This window comes from Pteropus alecto, unplaced genomic scaffold (genome assembly GCF_000325575.1).
Source record: "Pteropus alecto unplaced genomic scaffold, ASM32557v1 scaffold160, whole genome shotgun sequence".
In the NCBI taxonomy this organism is placed as follows: Eukaryota; Metazoa; Chordata; class Mammalia; order Chiroptera; family Pteropodidae; genus Pteropus; species Pteropus alecto.
In genome coordinates, this window is record NW_006429864.1 from 1,225,035 (window position 1) to 1,250,830 (window position 25,796).

The 25,796-nt window shown below is 49.5% G+C and overlaps 1 protein-coding gene across 1 annotated transcript; it reads left to right on the top strand.

The window, feature by feature from the left end:
* The first annotated feature begins 12,210 nt into the window (after window positions 1-12,210).
* CCDC124 (coiled-coil domain containing 124) lies at window positions 12,211-20,554 on the top strand. The gene is made up of 5 exons (XM_006904292.3): window positions 12,211-12,350; window positions 16,791-16,960; window positions 19,098-19,287; window positions 19,771-19,885; window positions 20,117-20,554. The coding sequence occupies exons 2-5, from the start codon at window positions 16,802-16,804 to the stop codon at window positions 20,322-20,324; spliced, it is 672 nt and encodes a 223-aa protein (XP_006904354.1). The 5' UTR covers window positions 12,211-12,350; window positions 16,791-16,801; the 3' UTR covers window positions 20,325-20,554.
* Window positions 20,555-25,796: the final 5,242 nt, after the last annotated feature.

Sequence of the window (25,796 nt, forward strand, 5' to 3'; positions counted from 1 at the left end):
ACCAGCCTGGACTGACTGCCTGGGAGGGAACATCAGGGTGGGCCAATCCCAAGCTAGGGCGCAATGACCTCAGACTCTTATTGGCTGGATGTTATCATATGCAGATGAGTTTGAGATTGTACATCCCCACCCTATGAGAAGAGGCAAAGCCCAACCTCCAAGAGGTCATTTTATCTAGCCTCCTGCTTCCAGCCAGTCCCCGGTCTTAGATAATGCACGCCTACTCCCTGCTGGCTGCCCACTGCTACAAAACAAGGCCAGATTTTTCTCTGCCTACAATAAAAAGATGTTGGAGTCTCCTCTGAACAACATGGGAAACCACCAAGTCCAATGTTAGGGTCTGAGAAAGATCTAGCTCTTTCCTGGGAGGTGTGTAAACCTTCACAAGGATTTTGGAGGACCTTGGGCCCAGCCCCCTGTACTCCATTTCACAGGTGGGGAAATTAGACCTGGAGAAGAACAATAACTTGGACAAGGTCACAGAACATACAAGAGACACATCAGGAGGTGGATACCAGCTCTCTCTCCTTTACCCTGTTTTTCTCCCTTTGGAGGGTCAGATGTTACATGGCCTCTGACTTTGGAAGCAGGAGAGGAGGAAGAAGGAAAAATAACATTTTAGCCTTTCTCCTGTGCCTGGACACTTTCCTCATCTCATCCATTAAGGACTGTGAACCCACTTTACAGAGGAAAATCTGAGGCTCGGCAAGGTTGCCTAAAGTCACCCAGTGAGTCCAGCTGGGCAGGGACAAGCCTGGGTGCTTCATGATGCTGAGGCTCCATTGCCTACACATCACTGGTGTACACATCACTAGTGCACATCCCTGGGATATTCCTGACCCTTGGCTGGAGACTTCATCCACACACGTCAAATAAATAGATTCTATAGCTTGATGTCCAGAGCTCTCTGAAAAATCGTTCTGGCCTGAGATCTTAGTCAGATCTGAGTGCGAATCTCTGTGTCTCTTGCCCTAAGCCTGCGAGTGAATAAACGTGAGTATTTAAAGCATCAGAATGAGGTGACCACTCCCTCATCAAGGTGAATTATACTGCCCTCCCAGACACACAGGTTCTCTCCCCTCCTGACTTCCTGAGATATCCCCTCCTAGCTGCCCTTTTTGACTGGACCCTGCCAGCATCCACTATGTCCCTACACCAGCCCCTGGGATCTCAGTGACTCTGACAGCTGGCTGCACTCACCTCTGCCCACACACCTACCATGGTTCCCACGACTCCCTGCTCACCTGGTAGTTGGGGCTCCTGTACTGGGTTCAGTAGATTCCCCCACAAAAATTCATGTCCACCCCAAACCTCAGAATGTGAGCTTATTTAAAAATAGGGTCTTGGAAGGTATATTTAAGAAAATTCAAACTGGGTTAGGATGGGCCCTGAATCCAAAGACTGTGTCCTTATACGAAGAGGAGGAGAGACCCAGAGACACAGACACATAGGGAGAAAGCTGTGTGGACATGGAGGCAGAGATTGGAGTAATACGGCCACAAGCCACAGAATGCTTTGGGTCACCAGAAGCTGGAAGAGGCAAGGTAGGATCCTCTCCTAGAACCTTCAGAGGAGCGTGGCGGGGAGGAGGAAGGAGAAATAACGTTTTAGCTTTCCTTCTGAGCCTGGACACTTTCCTCATCTCATCCATTAAGTGAACCTGCTTTTTGGAGGAAAAAAACTGAGGCTCAGAAGATTGCCTGAGGTGAGGTCACCCACTGAGTCTAGTCAGACATTGCCAAAATCTTGATTTCAGCTTTCTGGACTCTAGAACTGTGAGAGAATAAATTTTTATTGTTTTAAACTATGGGAGCAACAGGAAACTAATATAGTAGACCCCTCTTATTTGCAGTTTCACTTTCCAAGATTTCAGTTATCCATGGTCAACTAAGGTTTGAAATGTTCCATGGAAGATTCCAGAAATAAACAATTCATAAGTTTTAAATTGCACACTGTTCTGAGTAGTATCTGTGAAATTTCTGTTGGTCCCACCCTGGCTGTCCAATTTGGATGCCTTTTATTTCTTTTTCATGCCTAATTGCTTTGGCTAGAACTTCCAATTCTATATTGATAGAAATGAAAAAATGCAGACATCCTTGTTCTTAGACCTCTACTCACTTAATTCCACTTGCACTCCCCCCGCCACCCAAGTCATGACAACCAAAAATGTCTCCAGACATTTCCCAATGTCCCCTGGGGATGAAACTGCCCCTGGGTGAGAGCCACTGGTCTATGCCTATACAATCACCACCCAGTTTTTATCCCGGTAGCTTTATATTAACACCTTTCAGCATCATTCCAGACCAGGGACTCTGAGCATTTGAATGATGCTGCCTGACCCCGGCCAAAAAAATGGGCTTGTATGTACAGGGAACACATTGAGATTCAGAAAAGCCAAGGGCTGGAGGTTTAAAAAAAAAAAAAAATCAATCCATGTGTCTATCTTGAGATCCTGGAACATAGGACTTGGTGCTTTCAGGAGACAGAAAACCAAGCTGTTGATAAAAAGATCATGGGAACACAGCATAGGGAATGCAGTCAGCATTAATCTATTGGCTCGGTGGAAAACCAGAGGAGATTAGCAGCAATTAGAGGAATCATTTTATAAATTATATAAATGTCTAACCAATGTACTGTATATACTTGAAACTAATTAAAATAAATAAATAAATTTATGTAAAAAAATAAGATCATGGGTGCAGGTGCTGCCCAGGACTCCAGGGGACAGGGAGAAAAACCAAGTTACCCAGTGATATCTACAGTCAGGTCTCACTTAGATTAAAAAAACAAACAAACAAAAGAGTTCATGCCAGAATTTCTCAGCCTTGGCACTGTTGACATTTTGGGCTGGATAAATCTCTATCGTGGAGGCTGTTTGTAGATTGTAGGGTGTCGAATAACATCCCTGGCCTCCACCTACTAGATGCCAGTAGCATTCTCCCCTTCCTTACAGTTATGACAAACAAAGGTGTCAATGGTGTCAGGGTGTGTGTGTCAGTCACCCCCAGTTCAGCACCTCTACTCTATGCCCAAATAGAGTAGATGATATACGTATGATGGTATATCCTTTTCTATAGTATTATTTAATTTTTAAAGTGATTTATTTTATAATCAAAAGAAGAATATTTTGAAATGGTTGACATTTATGAGCACATACTATGTCCCAAGTGGTTCACTCATATTAGAAGTGTTGATGTTTATTGAGCAATGACTCAGTAGCAAGCACTTTTTTGTAATTATTTTGATTTATTTTTTTATTAATATACATTTTTAGAGCAGTTTCGGTATAACAGAAAGATTGAGCAGAAATCTCAGAGAGCTTCTATAGATCTCTCTCTCCCCCACTCCCCAGTTTCCCCTATTATTAACATCTTTTATCAGTGTGATAAATTTGTTATAACTGATTAGTGAATACTAATATGTTGTAATTAACCGAAGTCCACAGTTTACATTAGAATTCACTCTGTGTTGTACCTTCTTTGGGTTTTGACAAATGCACAATGCCATATATGCGACATTACAGTATCATACGGAAAAGTTTTACTACCCTAACAATCTCTTGTGTTCCACCTACACTGTTCAACTTCTAAATCAGTTCTATCCATTTCGTTCGTTTGTTTGTTTATTCTTTTTGATTTCTATTGATTTCTATTTTTGATTTTCAACTGATTTTCTGTGGCGTCAATTCTTTTTCTTACCTTATTGCATTGGCGAAAAACTTTAATACCAAGCATTGAATATTAGCTATGATTGTAGGCATCCTTGCCCCATCTTGGAATATGTTATCTCTTGTTTCACCATCCAACACAATGCAGACAGTTCCTTTCTAATCACAATTTTTGATCAGACTAATTTCTTCCTATTTCCCATTTACTAAGAACGTTTTAAAAAATCAAGAGTGATTGCTAAATGTTATTCAATGTTTTTCCATGGTGAAATGATCATTTGGTATTTTTCTCTTTTCATCTTTTCATTGAAGAAAGGAAACTTTCTTACGCTAAACTTCCCCTGCCTCCTTGGCATAAAACTCTGCATTCCTCTGGTCTGTTGTTCTTTAAAGTGCAGCTGAACTCAATTTGCTGATATTTTATTTAGCATTTTTGCATGAGCCCAGGCTCCTGACCCCTTTCTGGTATGTCCTTACCCTGCAGTTGAGCTGATTCCCACAGGGTGTGGGGGAGGGTCTGATCAGAATGTCTGCATGAGCTCAACCAGGTGACTTCAACTCAGCAGCTCCCCATCTCCACTCCCAGTACTGCTTCTCCTCCAGGTGACTCTGCCAGCCCACCCTACACCCTGGGAAGAATCCATGCCTTCTGATTCCACTCACTCTCCACCCCATCCCCCAGTCCTGTTGACTCATTCTCCTAAATGAGGGGAGGGGCCACACAGCTCACCCTCACACACACCCCAGGGCTGTAGGCTTGTCCAGTCTCCCCTGCTGATCTTGGAATCCATAGCTAAAGCCAAGACACAGGCCACAAATTCTTGTTGGTTCTGATACTGCAGGAGAATTGTCAAAGAGCCAGATTGAGCAGAAGACAGGACATGGTGGGAAGCAGGTAAGTTTCCATTGGTACCACCCCACCTGCCTCCTCCCCAGGTTCACAATTTGTGTCAGCTTCAGGCTTGGCTGGCTCCAAGTACACCTAGGGGCACAGCAGGGATGAGGGATCCACCCTACATCCTACCTTCTTTGTGGCCAGGTCTCAGACTGGAGCTGGGATTTGGGGACCCCTTAAACCAGTAGCTCCTCTAGAGGCAGCTCACCTCACATTGTCCCATCCACCCATATAGGATCCCAATGAAAATCTGTGCAACTTGCAGCCAGTCACTGCCCCTCTCTGTGTCATCCACATCACCTTCTCCAAATCCTCACCTGGCAATGGGTCATGCAAAGAGTAGGTCAGCAACAGAGAGCCTCCACATTATGAAAAAAGAAAAGAGATCTAGAGAGGGAAAAATATTTTTTCTTTTTTTTAAAAAAAATGATTATTCACATTGCTCTGAAATATTTTTTTCCTTCAAGAGCAAATCATAAAAATGTTTCCTGGGTCATAATTATGAATCTTATTCATCTTTTGATTTTTAAAAATTTGGCTTTTTTTATCACACAATATCAAGTTTAAAGAACCAGATTGCCCTGGAAGCTTATTATGAAAATCCACAGCCCCTTCCAGCTCCTATGTATGATGAAATCAAGAAAAACATCAACACAATCATGAGAGAGATATGAACGGTGTTGGAGGGGTGTGGATTCAAAGATATTAGGAAATGTGGAGGTTTGAATGAAGCTAGACACCTGGACAAGCCTCTCTTTTGTCCACTCCCCACATCTGTGAGTCCCCAGATCCTGTTCATTCAGACTGAATCAGCCCCATCCAGCACTCTGGCCTCTACCCCACCCTTGAAGGATCTAACACCCAGTCGTCCTCTTCAGCTCACACATCCTCCATAGCTCCCTATTGCCTTCAGAAAATCCATCTGGTAACATGAAGCCAACTCCGATATCCTGCTCCTCCTCCTCAGTTCCTTCCTTCTGCCCACACTCAATAAGATGACGAGGATTCTGGACTTAGAGCCTAGCAAAGCAGAGTTCAAATTGTAACATTGCAGTTCACCAGCTAAACCTGAGCAGCTCAGTCACTTGAGCTTCAGTTTCTAGTCCATGAAAATGGATGTGTATTCAAGGAAGTGAATGGTTCTGGGTGCTGTAAAAGCACTACATTTGATGGGAGGCATTGCCAGGGTGACCTCTAGTTCTGAGAGACCCTAGCCTAGTGTTGCTGCTGGAGGCCCATGTTTGATGTAGGGCAAGGGGCACCCGATTAATGGGCAAAGTAAAAACACACCCAAGGTGTGTTAGGGTTGCAGGGAGCCCATGTGTTACATATATTAGGGAGAAGGGTCAACTCCAGAAAGCAAACAGCAGCTGTGTGTCCCTGAGGGATCCGGTCACACATTAACGTCTGGTCTCCACCCCAGCCCACCCAGCTACCACCATCTCCATGAAAGCGCTGGGTGTTTGCTGAAATTTAGTCCTTGCTCAAACATTTGTTTTCAAGACTAGATGTCTGTAGAGGCCCCATGCCCTTTAGTCAGGGTCAGAGCCCACAGCTGGGGCAGAGGAGGAGAGGCACACGTCTGGGGCTGCACGTGGCTGGGCCTGAGGTCTTCTCTCCGAGCCTGAGATTCAGGGTCAGGAATCCTGCTGTAAGAGAACACACACTGCTCAGAACGTGGGCCATAGACTCAGATTCTCCAGCCCTCACTATAGAAAGGAATGAAGTACTGACATGCTACGACATGGAAAACCTTGAAAACATCCTGCTCAGTGAAGGAAGCCAGACACAAAAGGCCACATAGTGTGCGACTCTCTTGATATGAAATGTCCAAATCCACAGAGACAGAAAGTAGATTACTGGTTGTCAGGGGCAGGGGGAAGGGGAATAGGGGGTGACTCTTAATGGGGACACAGTCTCCTTTTTAGGTAACGGAAATGTTCTGGAACTACACAGATGTGATGGTCGCACGTCATGGATGTACTAAATGACCGAAATGTACACTTTAATTGGTTAATTTAATACTATGTGAATTTCACCTCAATAAACAACAACGAATAAATAAAATAATTTAATAAAAAAAAGAATCCCAGCCACTATAGAAAAGAGAATGGGCATGCTCAGAAAATCAAACACAGAAATACCATATGCTCCAGCAATACATTTCTGGGTTTACACCACAAAGAACTGAAGGTGAATATTGAAAAGATTTCTGCACACCCATGTTCATAGCAGCATTATTAGAATAGTCAAAAGGTGGAAGGGACCCGAGTGTCCACTGACAGGTGAATGGATGAACAAAATGTGTATATCCATACAGTGGAATATTATTCAACCTTTAAAAGGAAGGAAATTCTGACACATGCTTCAACATGGATGAACCTTGAGGACATTTTGCTCAGTGAAATAAGTCAGTCACAAAAGGACAAATACTGTATGATTCCACGAATACAAGGTCCCTAGAGGAGTCAGATGCATCACGAGACAGAAAGCTGAATGATGGGTGCTAGGGGCTGGGGGAGGAGGATGGGGAGTTAGTTTTTAATGAGGACATTGTTTCAGTATGGGAAGATAAAAAGTTCTGGAAATAGATAGTGAGGATGGTTGTTCCATAGTGTGAATGTACTTAATGCCATTGAATTGAGCACTTAACATGGTTAAAAATGTGTGAAAATTAATAAAGGGAAACCTCTTTTAAAAATAGAGTCAGGAGCCAGATCAAGCACTATCACTTGATCTCAGTTACAGACTCTAACAGGAAAGACTGTCATTTAGGGACTTCGACAGGAAGAGATGCACTCTGCAAGTCGATACTATTTTATTACTCCAACAGGCGAAAGAAAAGCTTCCTTTCTTGCCCAGCAACTTAGCCAATGAGAAACCATCACCGCCCTGAACTTTCATTGACCTCCGAAGGACTTTCATTCCCAATAACCCCTCCCAACTTCCTCCTATTAACCTGTAAAGTAACAATCCTCTCCTTGGCTTGTTGGACTTGCCTATAGTTTCTCCTATAGCTTATTTGTCTTGAATTATAATTTTCTGCTATTCCCAAATAAGTCCATTTTGCTGGTAAAATGACTAACTGTTTTACTTTTTAGGATAACATTACTTGGTGTCATGAGTGGGATCCAGAGAAGACCCCTGACAACTCCAAGGCTGGTGAGTAAAAAGGTGCTGGTACCTACTGAGCCCATTGAGCTCACTGCTTTCTCACCAACCCTGGAGTTTGAGGGTAAGTTTTCTCCTGGAGTCACGCTCCACTCTCTTTGCGTTTTGAGCCCTTCGACTTTATTTGGGATCTGTTCTTGTTTTTATAAAGGCTTTGTCCTTTTGGGAGTACTCTTTTAGCATTTGGCCAGACTTCTTTGGAATCAGGCTGTTCATATTCAAAGTGCATGGAGTTTTTCTTTTGCTGTCAAATTAAAACCTCTAAGAAAAAGAATCGCAGTCATCTAAATGTTTTAAGGGCAACCCCAGCCCCGCCTTCAGGGACCCTGACTGGTTTTGTTTAAAAACTGCAGTATCTCTTCATGTGCATTTCTCACTAAATGGATTGACTTGACCAAAAGTAATTTAGAACACCAATGGCCATTATGGGGAATTACCAATCTCCCCAAACTTACTTTTCTCAAAACTAAATTGGACAGCCATGGTTCTAAAGTTAGCAAAACTAAGTGGGACACCTATTTCGATTGCTATCTTGAGGCTTCCAAACATTTTCAATACTGCTGGTCAAGAGGCTGTCCTGAAAGTGCTGTAGGATGGAGTTAGTTCCTCCTGCCCTTTTGGTTGTAGTTGTTGGGTATCAGATCAAACTGGCTCTGCAGCAGAATTTAAGACTTTGGACAGGCTACGTTAGCCAACTGCACCAGAGCAACTCCCAGAAGTAAATTCTTTATTAGTCCTTATAATAGGCCCTATATTAGCTCTACACTGCTGAATAAAAAATGATCCCAAAACTTAGAAGCTGAAAACAACAAACATTTATATCATGATTTCTGTGGTTCAGGAATGTGAGAGTGGCTTAGCTGGATAAGTGCGGCTTAAGGTGTCTTTTGAGGCCACAGTTGAGATTTGGGCTAGGGCTGTGGTCAGCTCAAGTCTCGAATGCTGTTGAAAGATCCGATTCTATGTTCACTCGCTCTATAGGGCTGCCTCATGACATTCCACCTGGTTCCACTAGCAAGAGTGATCCAACAGAGAACATCCAGGACAGTAGCCACAATCTTTTTCTTTTTTTTTTAAGCTTAAACACACTGATGTATTTTTCTTATGTAATAAGAAATCCAGAACTAGACAGCTACAGCTACCGGTGTCCCTTCACCTGTTCAATGATGCTACAGACTTTTTCTTTTTGGCTCTACTATCTTTAGTGTGTTTTCTTTATCCCCAGGCTTGTTGCCTTCTGATTGCAAAATGGCTGCTGCAGCTCCAGGCATCACATCCATACTGAAGGCAGAAAGAAAGAGAAGCCAGTTACATTTCCCTTTCATCGATATGGAAAAATCTTTCCTGAAAACCCCCACAGCATACTTGCAAACATGGCCATCCCTACCTGCAAAGGAAGCTAGGAAGTTGGGGGTAGAAAACTATAGTCCTTTAAGCCTAATCTTGGAAGTGCCATCTCATTGCTTCTGTTGTGTGATATTCATTACAAGTAAGTCGGTTAAGTCCAGCCCAAGTCCAAGGGAAGAGGATTACACAAAGGCGTGAATACTGGGAGGTAGGGGATCATTTTGAAGGTCTCACCTCAAAGGTCTCAAAGCCAGGAGACTAGATAACTCAATCCAGGCAAAGAAAACATGCCCCAAATCCAGCTGGGGGTCCATTCTGGAGTTCCAGGTGGCGTTTTCCTTTTTTTTCTGGTCACAGACTCTTTAACTGGACCTGCAGTATTGCATAGCGTAGCAGGAAGCAGGAAGAGTTTGCCATAGCACAGACTCTCCCATGTCTGGCTATGAGGAAACCAACACTGGCAAATGAGTTTAAAGGGGTTTACGGCACTTTCAGAGCAAAATCTGTGTCTTCAAAAGAAGCAGTACTATAGAAAGGCACAGACTCAAATGAGAACACAAGTATTGTTTACTGCAGTGGGAGTGAGCCAAACATTGGTCCCTTAAAGGGTGAGATTTTCTGAACGAAGTTAAACAGTTTCTGCAAAGCAGTCGGGGGTGTCTCTAAGGGGAATATGTTGGTTAGTATGGTGAGAAGAATCCCAACATTTGTTTCCACTCTTGATGGGCTGAGCTTGCTGATGGGGTTGTAATAACCTCAACGGAAGGTCATTTTGTTGACCTGAGATCAAGATCCAGTTTTTACAAGATGAAGTTTCGGGTTAAGCAGGTGAGAGAAATGTACCTAGTAGGAGGGGCTTATAGAAGAAAAACTACTGTATTAGTTTCTACTGTATTATGCTGTAATATAGTTCCACAAACTGGGTGGCTTAAAACAACAGAGGCTTACTTTGATTTCCTTCTGTATGAAATTAAGGTGTTGGCAGGTTAGTTCATTCCTATTGCTGGAAGAATCCAGCTGCAGGGTGGGAGGGAAGTCTCTGTCTGGCTCCCTACTGTCACAGCCAGCAATGGTGGGCTTATCACTTTTCTCATCTATTCTGCCTGCAGCTAGAGAAAGTTCTCTGCTTTTAAAAGCTATGTGATTAGACCAGCCCTGGCAGGAAAATCCAGGATACCCTATTTTAAACTCCATAACCTTAATTATATCTGCACAATCCTTTCTGCCATATAACATAAGCCATTAGAATCCAAGGTCCAGGATGTGGACATCTTTGGGGGCTTAGATAATTCTATTTTTGTGTGTGATCAGCATTTTTGTGGCAGATTCTTACTTTTGTCTCACTCCATCCTGGTCAGAGTGGCCTTGTCTGATGTTGATGTTCTACGAAATTATGTTCAACAGGAGGACACCACAGCTCAACTGTGGACACGAGGCCAACGCCCATCTGACCACAGTCAGGGCCTGTTTTTGCCTTTCTCGCTGTACACTCACTATCTAGTTTTTACACATGCTCTTCCTTCTGCCCAGAACACCCTTCCCTCCTTCCTTCACCCAACTCTTCTCTGAGAAGACCTCTTTGATTCTTAACTCACTAACACAGGGTGCATCTGGCCACTGCTAGGATCATAATTTTTTATTCAACTTCCTTACTGTGAGCCCCATGTGACCATGGACTGTGTCTCCCATTTGCCGCTGTGTTTCCAGCACAGGTGCACAGAAACCCTCGATATGTACTTGGGAATCTGAATGACTAAGAGCTACAGAATATCAGGATGATAGAAGCTGAGTCCTCAGGATTGGTGCCACGCTCCTAGCAGGTGTGCCTGGGAGGCAGCAGAAGTCACTCTGCAGGAGATTTAGCTTCTTCTGGAATGATTCTCTTAACCTCAGTTATATCAATATGAGGTGACACGATTCCTGTCCCCAGGGAGGTGTGACAAGTCTCTCTTTAAATTTTTTATGCATTTTAAATCTGGTTCTTGTCTAGATTAACTAGGTATTGCCTTTGGCAGCTCCACACACCTCACCTTGATAGTAAACAACAAATGTTTATGCTAAATCTATTCTTCTCCATGACAAACACCATTCTTGGTGCACAGGCCCCATACTCCAGACGTCATAGCTATGGGAGAGATAGAAAACAAACATGTCACTAAATGGATAAAGCAAGTTGATACTATGGCAAATAAAAAAGAAGGCAGGTGAAGGATATTTGAGCCAAGGCCTAAGAGGACATGAAGGAACTGGCCAGGGTAATGCTTGGTGGGAGCAGAGGGAACTGTACGGGAGAACTCCCTGAGATACGATTGTGCCTAGCAATTTGGAGAAGGGATGGTGTGTGGCTGGAGCTGAGGAGGGAGGAGAGTTAAGGAGGTGGGAGGAGCAGAGCAATGGGGACCCACGAACACTTTAAAGCAAGGGAGATCCACGGTCTGACTTAGGTCTCAACAGTGTCATTGGGATTGCCTTTCAGAAAATGGACTCTGGTCAAGTCGTCTTGCCTGAACTGTCCCCCAAATTCACACCCTGCTTCTCCCCACAGCCAGGCTCAGTGTAACCATCCTTTAATAGAGAAAATATTGCAAAGGAGGAAGGAAGGACAGCAATCCAGGAGGAGGGGCCGGCGAGGAATTTGAGCTGCTCGCGGTTACAGATTGGCCATATTCAATTCCTCTTTGAGTCTTTTTGAGTCTCACCTTCCCCACCTGGAAAAAGCAGAGTGTGTTAATTTTTCTGCCTCTTTCTCCTGTCTCTTCCCTCCCCAGCTTCGCAAGCGAGAGTCCAAGAACGTGGGCTAGGAGAGAGAGCGCGGCAAAACACAAAGCAATAGCGAAGGGATCAAAAAAATTCCTCCCGCGGTAGCTGGTCTGCTTATCGCGTGTGAACCGCGGGCTCTGGCGCGCTCTGGCGGCGGGGCAACTTCCGACTGATGCCGCTGGACCACGCGTGAAGCCGGGACTACCATCTTGCCTCCGGGCAGTGGCCATCTTGGTAAAGGCGATGTTCTAGATTGTCGCTTCTACCCGCTCCTCCTGACTCTCCAATGTGAAGTGAGCGCCCTGGTTGAGGTTTTATAAAATATACACTAATTGACTAGAAAAAGAAATGGCTGATGACATTCGCATGTGTCAGAGACCGAACAAGCATTTCCCTTACCAAGATGGCGACGGCGCCGAGACGTAATCAGCGCGCACCTCCGGGAGCTCAGCACGCAAGCCCCGCGGTGACATCACGCAAGAGCGACCTGGCCGGCGCTGGGGGAAGGAGGTAGGAGCGGCCGCGGCGCGGGCGGAGCCGGGGTTCGGGGGGCGGGGTGCGGGTGGGCCCGGCGGGCGGCTCGGCCTGGGACCACCCCCCAGGAGGGCTGGAGGTGGGGTGCGGGGCACTTCCGGCGGTCAGTCTCGATAGCTGTCGCGGGCCCTGTCCCCATTTCCCAGAGCGCGCAAGTGAGACTGAGAGGGACAGCATTGTGTTCGAGGCCACCCAGTTCCGGCCCGGCACCTGAGCAGCTTCCAGGCTTGGGAGGTGACAGAGCTGTTATGGATGCTCCCGGCCTCTGGCATTAGCATTAAGGCTGGAGAAAAAGACGACGGGCTGGGGGAGCCCAGAAGGGAGAGCGGGAGGGCTTCTTAGAGGGGACGGCGTTGAGCTCCGTCTATTGTCTTTCTTACATTCAAATCCAAGCAAACTCGTGGGTTGTGATTCCCTTCTAAGTGTACTCTTGTCCAGCCAGAACCACTCCCTGGACCTCTGCTTATGTCTTACCCCTAGAATTCACTTCCTCAGCACTAGAGGCTCTGACCTGCAGATCCGCTCCCCCTGGCTCTTAACGCCCTCTGTACCCTCCCATTACTCTGGAATACACACATCCCTCTTCCCAACCTGCTTTCCTCACATCCCTAGAGGCTTGGGTCTCCCCTCTCCTTTAGGCCTGTTCTTTGGTGTCTCACCCTCCCACTCCCACCCCACCACACACACACACTAGGCTGGTTAAGAAGCTCCCTCCTGGCTTCCCCAGTACCCTGCATGTCCCTTTCACAGCTCTGATCTCAAGTAATCACTTTTATTTATCTCCCAGAAAACCCGGGAGTCCATTTGGGCAGGAAGCCCATCGGCTCTGCCTCTTACTCCAGTGTTCCACTTGTACTAGGTGCTTAATACATGTTTACTGAATGACAAAGTATGTGAGTGAGTAACTGTTTACCACACACAGAAGAAAAGCTGTCTGTCTTAGTCTGCTGGGGCTGCCATAACAAAATCCTACAGATGGCAGCTTAAACAACAGACATTTATTTCCTCACATTTCTGGAGGCAAGAAGTCCAATATCAAGGTGCCAGCCAGTTCAGTTCCTGGTGCAGGCTCTTCCTGACTTGCAGATGGCTGTCTTCTTACCATGTCTTCACATAGTGAAGAGATCAAGTTCTGGTGTCTTTTGCTTTGATAGGGGCACCAGCCCTATTAGATTAGTGGCCAACACTATAACCTCATTTAATCTTTATCACCTCCTCACCAGCCCTGTCTCCAGATACAGTCACAGTGAAGGTTAGGGTGTCAACAAAGGAATTTTGGAGGGACACAAACATTCAGTTCTAGGATCACAGCCTTAAGAAGGGGTCAAAAAAGCCCTTTCAGGCTTTGGGATGGAGGTGGGGTTCCTGAGCAGTGGGGCATGGGAAAAGGGGATGCTGGGAGAAAGTCTCTGTGAGTGGGCAAGTTTTCACAGGAGGAGAGGACAGGGGATGGTGTATTAGGTGAGGGCATAGCAAGAACGGGCTGGAGGGCAGGTGAGTGGGAAAAACAGTGAGAAGCTAAATTTGGACACAACACAGAGCAGGAAGTAAATACTGGGGGAACCCTGGAAATCAGTGCTTGTTCATTCATTTGCTCAGAACATTTATTGAGCAAATGAATGAGGACATTGGGGATACAGAAGTGACCAAGGCAGTCTCAGCCCTGCCCTCACAGGGCTCCCAGCCCTGTGAGGAAGATGGATATTTGTCAAACAATCATAAATGAACATAAAGCCACCCAGATAAGTGCTTCAAAGAGAAGTTTGTAGTCCGAGAGTCAGAGGATGCCTCAGGGAAGACTTCCTGGAGGCGGCAACTGGGCCCTGAACTTTAAATAGGAGTTAATGGGATAAAAAGAGGAACGAAGAGCAGTCAGGTGGAAGGCATAGAAAGTGCAAAGGCCCTGAGGTGAGAACTTGCTTGGGATATTTGAAGAATGGCAAGGAGGCTGCTGTGGCTGCTGCCAAATGAGTAAGGGGCAGATGGAGCAGGAGATAAGACAGTTCCTCATGTATAACTTGGACGGTGACTTCCACTTCTTGGTGCTTTCCTGGGGAACCTGGGAGGGAGTTTCTGTTGGGTACATTGTAGATGCTCAGTAATGAATGCTGGATTTAGAGGGCCATTGAGCACCTGGGAGAAGTGTGGGATCAGCCTGGCATATCTGCACCACCCCCTGCCCTGCAGCTTTTGTGTGGGGAGGGACTGGAATTACCCCACATCTCAGACAAGGAAACTGGCTGGAGGGGAGCACATCAGCCACGAATATAGAGCCAGGACTCAACCCAAAGTCTGCTGGGTCCACTGATCCCCACTTTGTTCTTCTCCATGAGGCTCACTCGCCAGTCTCAGTCTGGAGGGGCTGCCTCTCAGTGCCGAATGAGGGGCCCTAGAGGCTTCAGAGTCCTGATGTGCATTGATGTTTTTTGAGGAGCCAGGGGTGAAGCAATGGTTAAGAGTCTGGAGTTGACTGGGCTGGGCCTGGGTTGGAATCTAGTCCCCTCCACTAACCATCTGTGTGGCTCAGAGCTTCAGATTTCTCATCTATAAAATGGACCCAGCCATTGGCTTCCCTACCTTAGAATGGGAATAAGGACAGTTCCCCCCACCCCCACCCCACTTAAGGCTTTGGAGCATTTGACTGAGTTGGTCCATATAATGTGCTTAGCAGAAGATGCTTTTGCTGGTGCTGGGGGATGAAATGGTTTAGAATGCACCTGGCATGGAGCATCAGCTCCGTTTGACTCCAAAACTCTTGCCTTGCCCGGTGTATCGTAATTCTCTCAGTGTTTGGTGCTTGCCCATATGATACCTGGAGAGGACTTTGGAACAACCTATTTAGAAGGTGTTCCTGCCCTGCTCAGAGCTGCCTAATAGCTTCCTGGTGCCTGAGCATGGCCTCATTCTTGCCTCAGGGCCTTTGTATGTGCTGTGCCTTCCACCCAGAAGTCTTACTCCTTCTTCCTCACAGGGCTGCCTCCGACCCATCCATCAGCTCAGCTGCCACCCACCAGGGTTGTGAGAATTCTCTAATATGTTGCATGTGGAGCACTTAGCCCAGTGCGCACAACTGCTGCAAATTGGAGCTGATATTAGAGTTTCTGATGGGGCTCAGAAATGGCAGCTCCCTCCCCAACCAGTCACACAGCTAGATAATTGGAGTCAGGATGGCCCTGCATTCTCTCCCCTTCATTCTTGGGTTCTGGGCCTGTTTCTCCAAGGTTCAGCAAGGGGCTGAGCTGGAGTTGTTCAGAAGGAAGAGAATGACCCAGGAGGGAGGCACATCAGTCCACTTCCCAGATGAGGAAAACAGGCACATAAGGCATGTGCCCCGGGCCACACAGCCCTTGGTCCTCAGTCAGCACTTGGAAGGGATGCTGTTAATTTCTCTGCTGCATGGCCTTCCCTTCCTCACCTGAAAGGCAGGCTTTGGAGGTGAAATTCCAGGCTAAGCCCCACATGACCTAGCTAGGTACCTCTTCTTCCCCACCTTGGAATAAAGGCAGTTCTCACATATAAGGCTTTGGGGCATTTGATTGAGGTGGTCCTTATAAAGTGCTTAGCAGAGGGCTGTGCACAGGGAGGGTGGCACCTGCCATTAATGTGTGTTGTCATTTCTCCAGCGCCCAGCGTGGGACTCACAAAGACCAGGTACCTGCTGGACAGCAGCTTTATGATTGTTACAACATCTCCTAGCTATACAAGCCGGGGCTGGGTCATCCATTGTAGTTCATAGCAGCTGCTTACCCAGGGTGAGAGGGTCTTAGCCTCAGGTCTATGGGACTGAGGCCTCAGAGGTGGCAAGTGGGAGGGGCCACACAGAAACAGGACTGCTGGGGTCCACAGCAGCACGACTCGTACAAGCCAAAAAGGGGATTTCCATTAGTGGATGGATGGATAAACAAAATGTAGTCCATCCACTCAAGGAAATATTATTCAGCCATCAATAAAATGAAGCACTTACATACAATACAATGTGGATTGACCTCAAAAACATCATGCTGAGTGACAGAGCCAGATACAAAAAGCCACATGTATGATTTCATCTTTATGAACTAGCCAGAACAGGCAAATCCATAGAGACAGAAAGTAGATTAATGGTTGCCAAGGGCTGGGGGAACGAGGATGGGGAGTAACTAATGGGGACGGGGTCTCCTTTTAGGGTGATAGAAATGTTCTGGAATTAGAGGTAGTGGTTGCACAACATTGTGAATGTACGAAATGCCACTGAATTATACATTAAATGTTTCATTTTGTGTTATGTGAATTTCACCTTAAAAAGAGACCACTGAGTTTGAGCCTTCATTTTACAGATGAGGCCATTGAAGCCTCAAGGGGGTCCTGGATGCCCAGGTGTGCATCTGGGGGTGCCAGAGACGAATGCCCCCCCACTCACTGTTCCCTGTCCTCCTACAGCCTGCTGAGGGATGCCCAAGAAGTTCCAGGGCGAGAACACCAAGTCTGCAGCGGCCCGGGCACGGAGGGCTGAGGCCAAGGCGGCAGCTGATGCCCGGAAGCAGAAGGAGCTGGAGGATGCCTACTGGAAGGATGAGGACAAACACGTCATGAGGAAGGAGCAGCGGAAGGTGCGGGGGCTCTGGGCTGACACACCTGTGGCTGTGGCAGGCACCTGGTAGAAGGTGGCAGGAGAACTCTGGGGCTTTGGCCTAAAGGGCGAGGAGGCACTAGACCTGGAGCAAGGGCAAGGAGGGAAGCAGAGGCATAGGCTTGTACAAAGGCCCTAGAGTGGCCAAGACTTAGCACATTTGCAGAATGGCAAGGCAGCCACCACCCTCCATAAGCTTGTTTCTCTCTTTTGTGTGATGCCAGGGTCAGGCTACACTAGGGTTCTCACCATGGGGTGATTCTGTACCCAGAGGACACTTGGCAGCATCTGGAAGTATTTTTGTTTGTCACAACTGGTGGGTGGAGGGTGCTCCTGGCATCTGGTGTGGGGAGGCCAGGCATGCTTTTCATCACCCCACAGTGCCCAGGATGAGCCACCAGAAAAGAATGAGCCTGCCCAGACATCAATGGTACTGAGGCTGGCAAATGTTAGGATAGGTCCCCCATTTCTGACCTGGGTCCTGCAGGGTCTCCCAGGAGTTTATAAAAACACAGAAGAGGTCAGGGATGGCTGGCTCGCTCCTGATGGGCCCCAGTGCCAGGCACACAAGGGTTGCTTAATTGGTGTCTTGGAATGGTTCTGGGCTGGTGCTGACTTACTTGGTCCAGTAGATGGTGCCAGAGACCCACATAGCCAAATCTCCTGCTTCTGGTTCCTGGGCTGGTGAGACCTGCCCAGATCCTTGGGGACACATTGGTGACTCAAGGCAGAGAAAACAGGTTTCCTCCTTTGGAAAACCGATGTGGAAAATAGCAGTGGAGATGTGTGGTTTCTGCACGCCCAGATCATGGAGTCCCTAGGCACTTCTGAGAGTTTTCCCGTTGTCTTTCTGTGCAGGACTAGATCCTGCCTTGTTGTTAGTGGACATTGAATATCACTGGTTTCCTCTTTATTCCCCCAGCCATGCTCCATTGGGTCCATGGAAGTCTTTAAACTTTCTTTTGATTGTCAACATTTGACAGCATTGAAAAGTTGAGAAAACTGGTATCTGCCAAAGATCCATTATCCAGATAGAAAAGCCAGAGACCTTTCAACAGTCCCAGAGGCAGCAGCCCGCCCAGGACTTGGGCCCTGAGAGCCCTACCCAGGCCTTCGTCTTGGGTCTTGGGGCCATCCCCATTCTCCAGATGAGGAAACTGAAGCTTAGAGCACAGAAATGGGAGCCCAGAAGCTGTACTCAAACACCTTTGACCTTTAACCCCCTCCACACACTTTCGTGCTCTGCAGGCAAGATAGAGGCCCAGTGGGCATCCTTAGGCACGTTAATCCCTTTTCTGGGACATTTAGGCCAGCCACGAGAATGTCATGGTAGCATCGTAGGCAGGGACCATCCCAGAAGCATGGGAGGCAGATGGCAGAGTTGCAGGCAGTGGGGCCTTTGGCACAGGGCCCAGCCAGTGGCCACACTGCACTACAAATGAAAAGAAACTTGCTGTGCCCCCTGGAGCAGTGGAGTAACAGTGGCCAAAGACAAGTCTTATAGGCTAGATGTCCCCTCATCCATTTGGCTTCTGGACCTCCCTGGGGAGCCAAGGTGGAATCAGTCCCAGCCCCTGTGAATCTTGGCTGTGGACAGTGCCTTCCCAAGGTCTTTTGACACATAAGGACAAAACTCCTGCCCCAGCTGGCAAATAGGTCCAGACCCTCCATGGCTCCCGTCACCTTTGGAATCCAATACAAACCCCTTCCCATGCCCTTGAGGCTCCTGGGCACCTCCCCGCAACCTCTTCTCCCTCCACACTTCCCATTCTTACTCTAGGCACACCAGTCTCTGTGCTGCTCCTCTGTCACGCTAAGTGGTTCCTATCTCAGGGCCTTTGCACCTGCTGTTCCCACCACTCTCCTGTCTCCCAGCTCTCCTCCTGGCTGGCTCCTCCTCTGGCCCAGGTTTCTCTCTTTCCTTCAACTTCCCCCCCATGTTGGCCAGCCTTCCCCGTTGTTCCCATTATCATGTAGGATAGGAGCCACCAGTTGGCCCATCTTGCTCTCAGATATGTTCCCTATGCCCAGCACAGGGTCTAGCACACAGCAGGGCCTCAAACCCAGGCCTCATAGTGGTAGGATGGGATCTACTCCTGACCGTCCCATCCTCCCAGGAGGAGAAGGAAAAGCGGCGCCTGGAGCAGCTGGAGCGAAAGAAGGAGACCCAGCGCCTGCTTGAGGAGGAGGATTCGAAGCTCAAGGGCGGCAAGGCCCCCCGGGTGGCTGTGCCCAGCAAGGTCACCCGTGCCCAGATTGAGGAGACGCTCCGTCGAGACCATCAGCACAAGGAAACCCCGGAACCAGGTGTGGAGGGGCTCCTGGAGCTGCGCTCTTACCCACTAAATAACAGACAGTGGCCTGCTTTCCTGGAGAGGAGTCCAGACCCCCTCCTCACCTTGGGAGAAGCTGCCTGGGCTCCGCATGGTGAAGAGTGGGTGGCGGTGGCATGGCAGGCCTGCTCTGAGGAGGGACAGCACAGGCACACACTGTGTACTTGCCCTGAACCTGAATCAGCTTGTGCCCTCCAGGGTTGCCATGGTTATTAATGGTGTGTCCAAGGCTGAGGAGACAGCAGCCATGTGTGGCTCTCCTCTGTGTGCCTGGCTTCAGGAAACTTAGGAGGGCAGGGGGCTGGGTGCCAGGAGGGCAAGACCAAACTACCCAGTAGGTTGGTCCTAGCAGAGCTTCCCAGCTCAAGTCTGGTTTCTGTCCTCCGGCCATCATTCTCCCAATGTGTCTCTGTCTCTGCATATGCCTCTTGTCACCCGGCCGGCTGCCGGACTCCAGTCGAGAAAGCCAAGAGCCACTTGGAGGTGCCGCTGGAGGAAAATGTGAACCGTCGCGTGCTGGAAGAGGGCAGCATCGAGGCGCGCACCATCGAGGATGCCATCGCCGTGCTTAGGTAGTGGGATGGAGCCTAGGCCTTGGGGCGGAGCCTAGGCCTTGGGGCGGAGCTTGGGCCTCCGGGGGAGGGATTGGACCTCTGGAGCTGGGCCTGGGCCTTTGGGGCGGGTCTTTGAACCCAAGTCAGGACATGAGCCTCAGGAGTAAGGCCTGGGCTGGGGGGGTGGGGCCTGAGCTTCTGGGGGCGGGGCTATGCTCTGGCCCCCTTGACGCCAGTGTCCACCTGCAGTGTAGCAGAGGAGGCTGGAGACAGGCACCCTGAGCGACGCATGCGGGCAGCCTTCACCGCATTTGAAGAGGCACAGCTGCCGCGGCTCAAGCAAGAGAATCCCAACATGCGGCTGTCACAGCTGAAGCAGCTACTCAAGAAAGAGTGGCTACGCTCACCAGACAACCCCATGAATCAGAGAGCTGTGCCCTTCAACACTCCCAAGTGAGCCCAAACTGGGGGAGCCACGCCATGGTCGGTCAGGGTCGTGACCCCGTACCCCCTCGGGTCAGCTCCGAGGGTTACAGAGAGGTCCAGGAGCTTGGGCACGTGTCCTGGGGGCTAAGCGTCATCATTGGCCATGCCTCCTGCCCAGGGCCCCTTCTATGAGTGACACCACCCCTTTCCCCTGTGCAGTCCTGGGCTTAGTGCCCAATAAAGGCAGTCGGTGAGACAGAGTATGCACTTGAAGTCTCCTGGGGCAGATGAGTGTTGGGGAGAGGAGGGCTGGAGTTGGGGGAATATGCAGGCCACAAACAGAGATGACAAGTGCTCCCAGCATTGCTCCTGTTGGCAGCAAGCTGCCTGGGAGCTGTGCCCTGCTCTAGGGAGCCCCTTCCTGGCTGGACAACATGTCCAGTGAGGAACCTGTACCACCATCCTGGAACCCTGCTGGGCTGCTGCAAGACAGCAGCACAGAGAGCCTGAGGCTCTGGCTCCAGGTCATGCAGCATTAAGGGAGATGAACCAGAGCAGAGTGGAAGCAGGTTGTTGGCATCCTAAGATTCTGGTTCAGAGTCAGTGATCGGGTCATATGCTGTACTTGGGGTCAGGAAATGCTGGCTGTTCTGCTGTTGTTCCAACATGAAAGGCATCTGGGTCAAGTCCTGAGCAAGCTTCCAGGTAGAGAATTTCTTCAGAGAAGGCCTTAGTGGGAGATGAGTCAGATTCTATCACAGAGGCAGGGCACTGGGCAGGCAAGGGCCTGGAGGCTGGAACAGGCAGTTGGATCGGGTAGCAATGAGTGTCCCTTTGGAGTTTGCATGTTGGGGAAGGGCTGGGTGAGATCTGAACCTAGTCCCGGCTTCCTAGAGCTTAGTCAGTCTCAAGGAGTCAGTAGAGAGGAGGGCACCTGGGAGATGGGTCCATGTGTATGGAACAGGGTTCAAGCACTTACTAGGTCACTGCTATGGCTCCTGCTCAAGTGATACTCTCCCTGCCCCCATAAGCCTTCCCCTGCTGCCTCCTGACCCCATTTCCACTACTATCTCCACCCTCCCCCACCCCCATCAGCCACAGCCCCTCCTGCCTCCTTTTGTCTCAGCTTCTCCAACACGGCAGGCTTGTTTCCCCTCAGGGCCTATGGCCTGTTGGTTTTTCCTGCCAAGAAGGCTGTTCTCCCAAATCTCAAATTTCAGATGCAGATCCTCACAGATAGCCCCCACTGCGTGGGATCTGGGCTGGGCCAAAGTAGGCCAGGCTCTGCTTAGAGGTAGTGAGGTAGAAGGCTTCATGGAATGTGGGCCTTGAAGGATGCTTAGGAGTTCAAACAGACAAGGGACAAAAAAGGCCAAAGAAGATACACATGCAAAGTCCTGGAGGTCACAACTGTCCTTCAAGGGAGGGGTGCCATTAATAACTGGGTACAGCCGAAGTGCAGAATGGAAGCTGCCTGAAACAATGGAAGCTGTCATAAAAAAAAAAAAGTGAGCACGGTGGGATATTGATCCCCTTTACAAATGGGAAAACTTGTCACCTTCCTGTATTACATATCCAGGAAGCATTCAGAGCTGTGGGGGAGACAGCAGGAGTGGTGGTGGGGCCAAGAATTGGGGCTGAAGATGTCAGCCAAATAAGGGGTGGAGGAGCCCAGGTGGCTCCCCACAGATGAAAGCCTCTGCCTCTTACCTCTGGGGACTTAGGCCAGGGCCTTAGTGGTCTGAGCTTGTTAATTCCTGTATAAAATGGGACTAAAAACAGTATCTACCCCTAAGCTTTCTCGAGAATCAACAAGATGATGCCTGGGAAATGCATATAGTGAATAAGGGCTTGGCAAGTGAGCCTCCTGCATGGCCACATTGGGGTCTTTGGGGCTAGGGGTGAGGGGAGGTCTAGGATCAATGGCGATTAACCCAAGAAAAGAAGCCAGCCTGGCGTGCAGGGTCTCGGGCGCCAGGCTGAGGAATAGGGCTTCACCCCAGAGCGTTGTGGAGCCCTGGTGGTGTGAGCAGGAGTGGAAGGGTATCAGAGCTGCGCGAGGCAAGCTTTGCTGCAGACCTGTAGGGAGAGGACTAGAAACTAAAGATAAAAGTCAGGACAGGAGCTGAGAGGACTGCTGTCAATCCTCAAACATGAAGATGCTGGTTAATGTCTGTTGCCTTTCGCAGAAAAGCCCTTCTCTCAAGCCCCGCCCCCGCGGAATTCCGAACTCGCGCGTGCGCGTAAGCAGCAGGGAATCCCCTGCTTCGCTGCAGTGCGCGGGAAGGGGCGTGAGACGGGATTTCCGTGCGTTCCTAGCCCCCCCGCCCGTTGCCAGGACGACGGGGTGGTGCCGGGGGAACGCCGAGCGCGCGCTGCGCCTGCGCTACGGTGCTCTCCAAGCGCCAGGGCTTTCCCGTCGCGCGCGAGCGGTGGGGCGGGAACGCAGCGTCCAGTGCGCATGCGTCAATCTCTGTCGTACTCCCCCCTCTCCCCCCCGCCCTTGGGCCGGGGAATCCTCGCCCGCGCAATGCACTGGGGGCGGGGCGGGGAAACCGGTTTAAACCGGAGTGGGGTTCGCTAAGGAGGTAATGGGAGAGAGAGCGAGACTGGGGTCTTCCGGAGGTTCCCGCTCTGTCCCTCGTCGTAGCCTTGGCAACCCAGAGCGTTAGCCGTAGTGTGCGGGGGTGGCGGCGGCCTCGGGGAAGCCGGGAGGCTCTGTGCCTGCGTGAAGCTCCACTTCTTTGGCTGGGGTTCCCCCTTTTGTCCCCAAGGGATCGGCAGGGGAGGGTGCGGGGAGAAGAGAAGGCGGGCGCCCGGGTTGTGGCTGTGGAGGGGCTGGTACTGGAGAAGGTGGTGGGAAACTCTCAGGATGGGGATGATGGGGAGAGGGGTGGAGGGCAACAAAGCAAAAGGGTGGAGAGTTGGGGGACATTTGGGAGCAGTTAAGGAACACGGACAATGTGAGGGAGACAAAGAAGCCTATGAGTGAGGCATGGGGTGGGGAGTTGCTGTGGGAGGGTTGATCGAAGGGGAGACGGGGAGTAGATGGGCACCTGGAGCTTCCTCCACCCCAGCAAATCCTGATTTTGCTTGGCCAGAAGATACAGTCTTAGGATTTCCAGAGTGAGGGGGAAAAAAAAAATACAGGACTCCCTGTTAGCTTTGACTTTCATATAAACAACCATTATAATTTTTATTATTATAAGTATGTCCCATTCAGTATGCCCTATATTTTATCTGGCAGCCCTAATCTTGGTCAGGCCATCCTTTTTTTTACATCGCCTGTCCTTTTAGCCTTTCTGAAAGCCATGAGGACCTTGTGGATGATGCTTTTGTCTCAGGCCTCTCTGGTTCCCTACAGGTCTGCATGCCAACTCACCTTCACCCCATTCCCTATGCCATCGCATCCTCCTGGACTTCAGTACCAGCCTGAGGTTGAGTCCTGGCCAGGCAGTGAAATGCACAAAGACTTGGCACTCAAGCACCTTCACGGACCTTCTTTCTCCTATAACCCTCCCACCCCCAAACTCTCCTCTATGGCCCAGGCCTTGCATAGGCGACATGTCCCTGCTCATTCTAACCAACATCACCTCCTGGAACCTCCAGGGCTTCCTACTCCCTGTCTGTAACCCCAAGAACAACCCACATCCCCACCTCACAACCTCCCAGCCTCCACCGCCACCCCCGCCACCTACCAGGCTTCTCTCTCAATCTCTGGGCACATAGCATACAGTAGGTACTCTGAAGAACTTTTGAGGGTAATTTTATGAAGGCAAGTAAGGGAGGTGGAGTGGTTGATTTCTCACAGTAACAGATGTGTTTTCTGTCCCACAGGGGCACATACCCTCTCTGAGCCTTTGTACCCTCCAACAAAGCGATTTTCCTTCTGTCTTCTTTGGTTTCAAAAGTGTAGTATAAAACTTTACGGCAAAACTCATAGTCAGTGAAAGGTCATCTCCCCCCCTCCGCAAAGCCCATGGCCTTGGGCTGTCCCCAGCACCTTTCCCCACCCCCTTCTCATCTTCGCTCATCATACTTATTTGCCATGGGAACACTTGAACATTTGCTGCTTGGGCTTGGTTTCCACCCAAGGCCAGGAACTTGGTCCCTGTGGATCATTTTTCCCAGTGGTGTATTATTCTGGAAATGGGCTAAGTGGTCCTGGAGCTGGGAACATGTTGGTGTTTTCATTTTCGATGTCCTAGGCAATGCCCCTGCAGAAGCAGGTCCTGGATCTTTTGTGCCATGTCCTAGGGATGCTTTCCAGGGTGGCTAGCTGGGTGGTGCTGTCACTTTATTTGAAGCTGGGTAGCTCCTGGGGTGGTGCTGGATCAAAGTGGCCTCCTGCTGTCATCAACGAGGCCCCAAGTTGCACTAGGCCCCACATTCCCCTGAGAAACAAGGTGAATAAGTGAATAGACCACACCAGGATTGAGGACAATAAACTGGTGTGATGTGCCCAGAAAAGGAATGACTAGACAGGAAGTGACATTGGACCAGGCTCTGAAAGACGGTAGGGGGTGAGAAGAGCCAAGAAAGGGAGATCCTGGCAAAAGGAACAGCAGATGTAAAGGCCCTGAGGCTGGGCTGGTTAGGACAGACACTGGGCAAAGTCAGAGCATGGCAGGTGGTCCAGAGAGACAGCTGAACCACTGGAACAAAGGGAAGTAGAAGCCAGACTACACAGGACTTTGAGGAGGGGATGACTCATGGTCCTTCTCTTGGTTCAAGGAGGAAGGCTGTCGGTTATTCTGGGTAGGAACCCCACCAGTCACATGGGTGAGGATGGAATTCTGTGTCTGTGTCATGTAGAAGGGACTATGGGGAGACAGTGGGGCGATAATGGGCCTTCTGGGAGCTACACAGGGCAATTGTGGGGATTCAAGGATAGAGACACTCCATGATGTGTACCTTGTGACTGCTGGTTCCCGACTGCCCCTCGCTGTGTCCAACCAAGGAACGGGCCTCATCCTCTCCCCACTGTTGGGGAGTCATCCCCACGAAGGTGCTGGGTGGGGCCCCTCTTTTGTGGAGTGCCCCAGTACCGTCAGCTCTCCCCCTCTCTGCCTCCATAATGCACACACAACACACAGCCAGCCGGCGCCCTCTGAGCAGCATCTCATAAACACAGAGGGAAGAAGGAATGCGCTCCCAGTCATCCCCCACCCCCCGCGGTCCGCATCCTCTAGCCCCGCCCGCGTCGCGGAATCCTGGCCACGGACCCGCCTGCGAAGCGCATTACCTTTCGCGAGATGCTCCCTGCAGCGGGGAGGGGTGATTGGATGGGGAGGGCTATTTTTAGAATGAATGAAAGAAAAGAGGCTGGGTGTGTGTGTATGACAACTAAAAAGGATGGAGGCTTGTACAAGCCTTCTGGCTCCCAAGAAGAACCCCCCGTCCCCCAGACCAAGGCAGAAGGTGGGCGAAGGTTCAGAGACAGGTTAGGCGGGGTGGCTGTGGTAGGAGGCAGTGTGGGGAGAACTCCATGATCAGGGAGGGC

What these genes read in the sequence shown, in the direction of transcription:
- CCDC124 (XM_006904292.3), top strand. Translation starts at nt 16,802, where the DNA reads ATGCCCAAGAAGTTCCAGGGCGAGAACACCAAGTCTGCAGCGGCCCGG. An exon ending in TGAGGAAGGAGCAGCGGAAG is followed by an intron (nt 16,961 to 19,097) that starts GTGCGGGGGCTC and finishes CCATCCTCCCAG; the next exon opens with GAGGAGAAGGAAAAGCGGCG. An exon ending in CAAGGAAACCCCGGAACCAG is followed by an intron (nt 19,288 to 19,770) that starts GTGTGGAGGGGC and finishes GCCGGACTCCAG; the next exon opens with TCGAGAAAGCCAAGAGCCAC.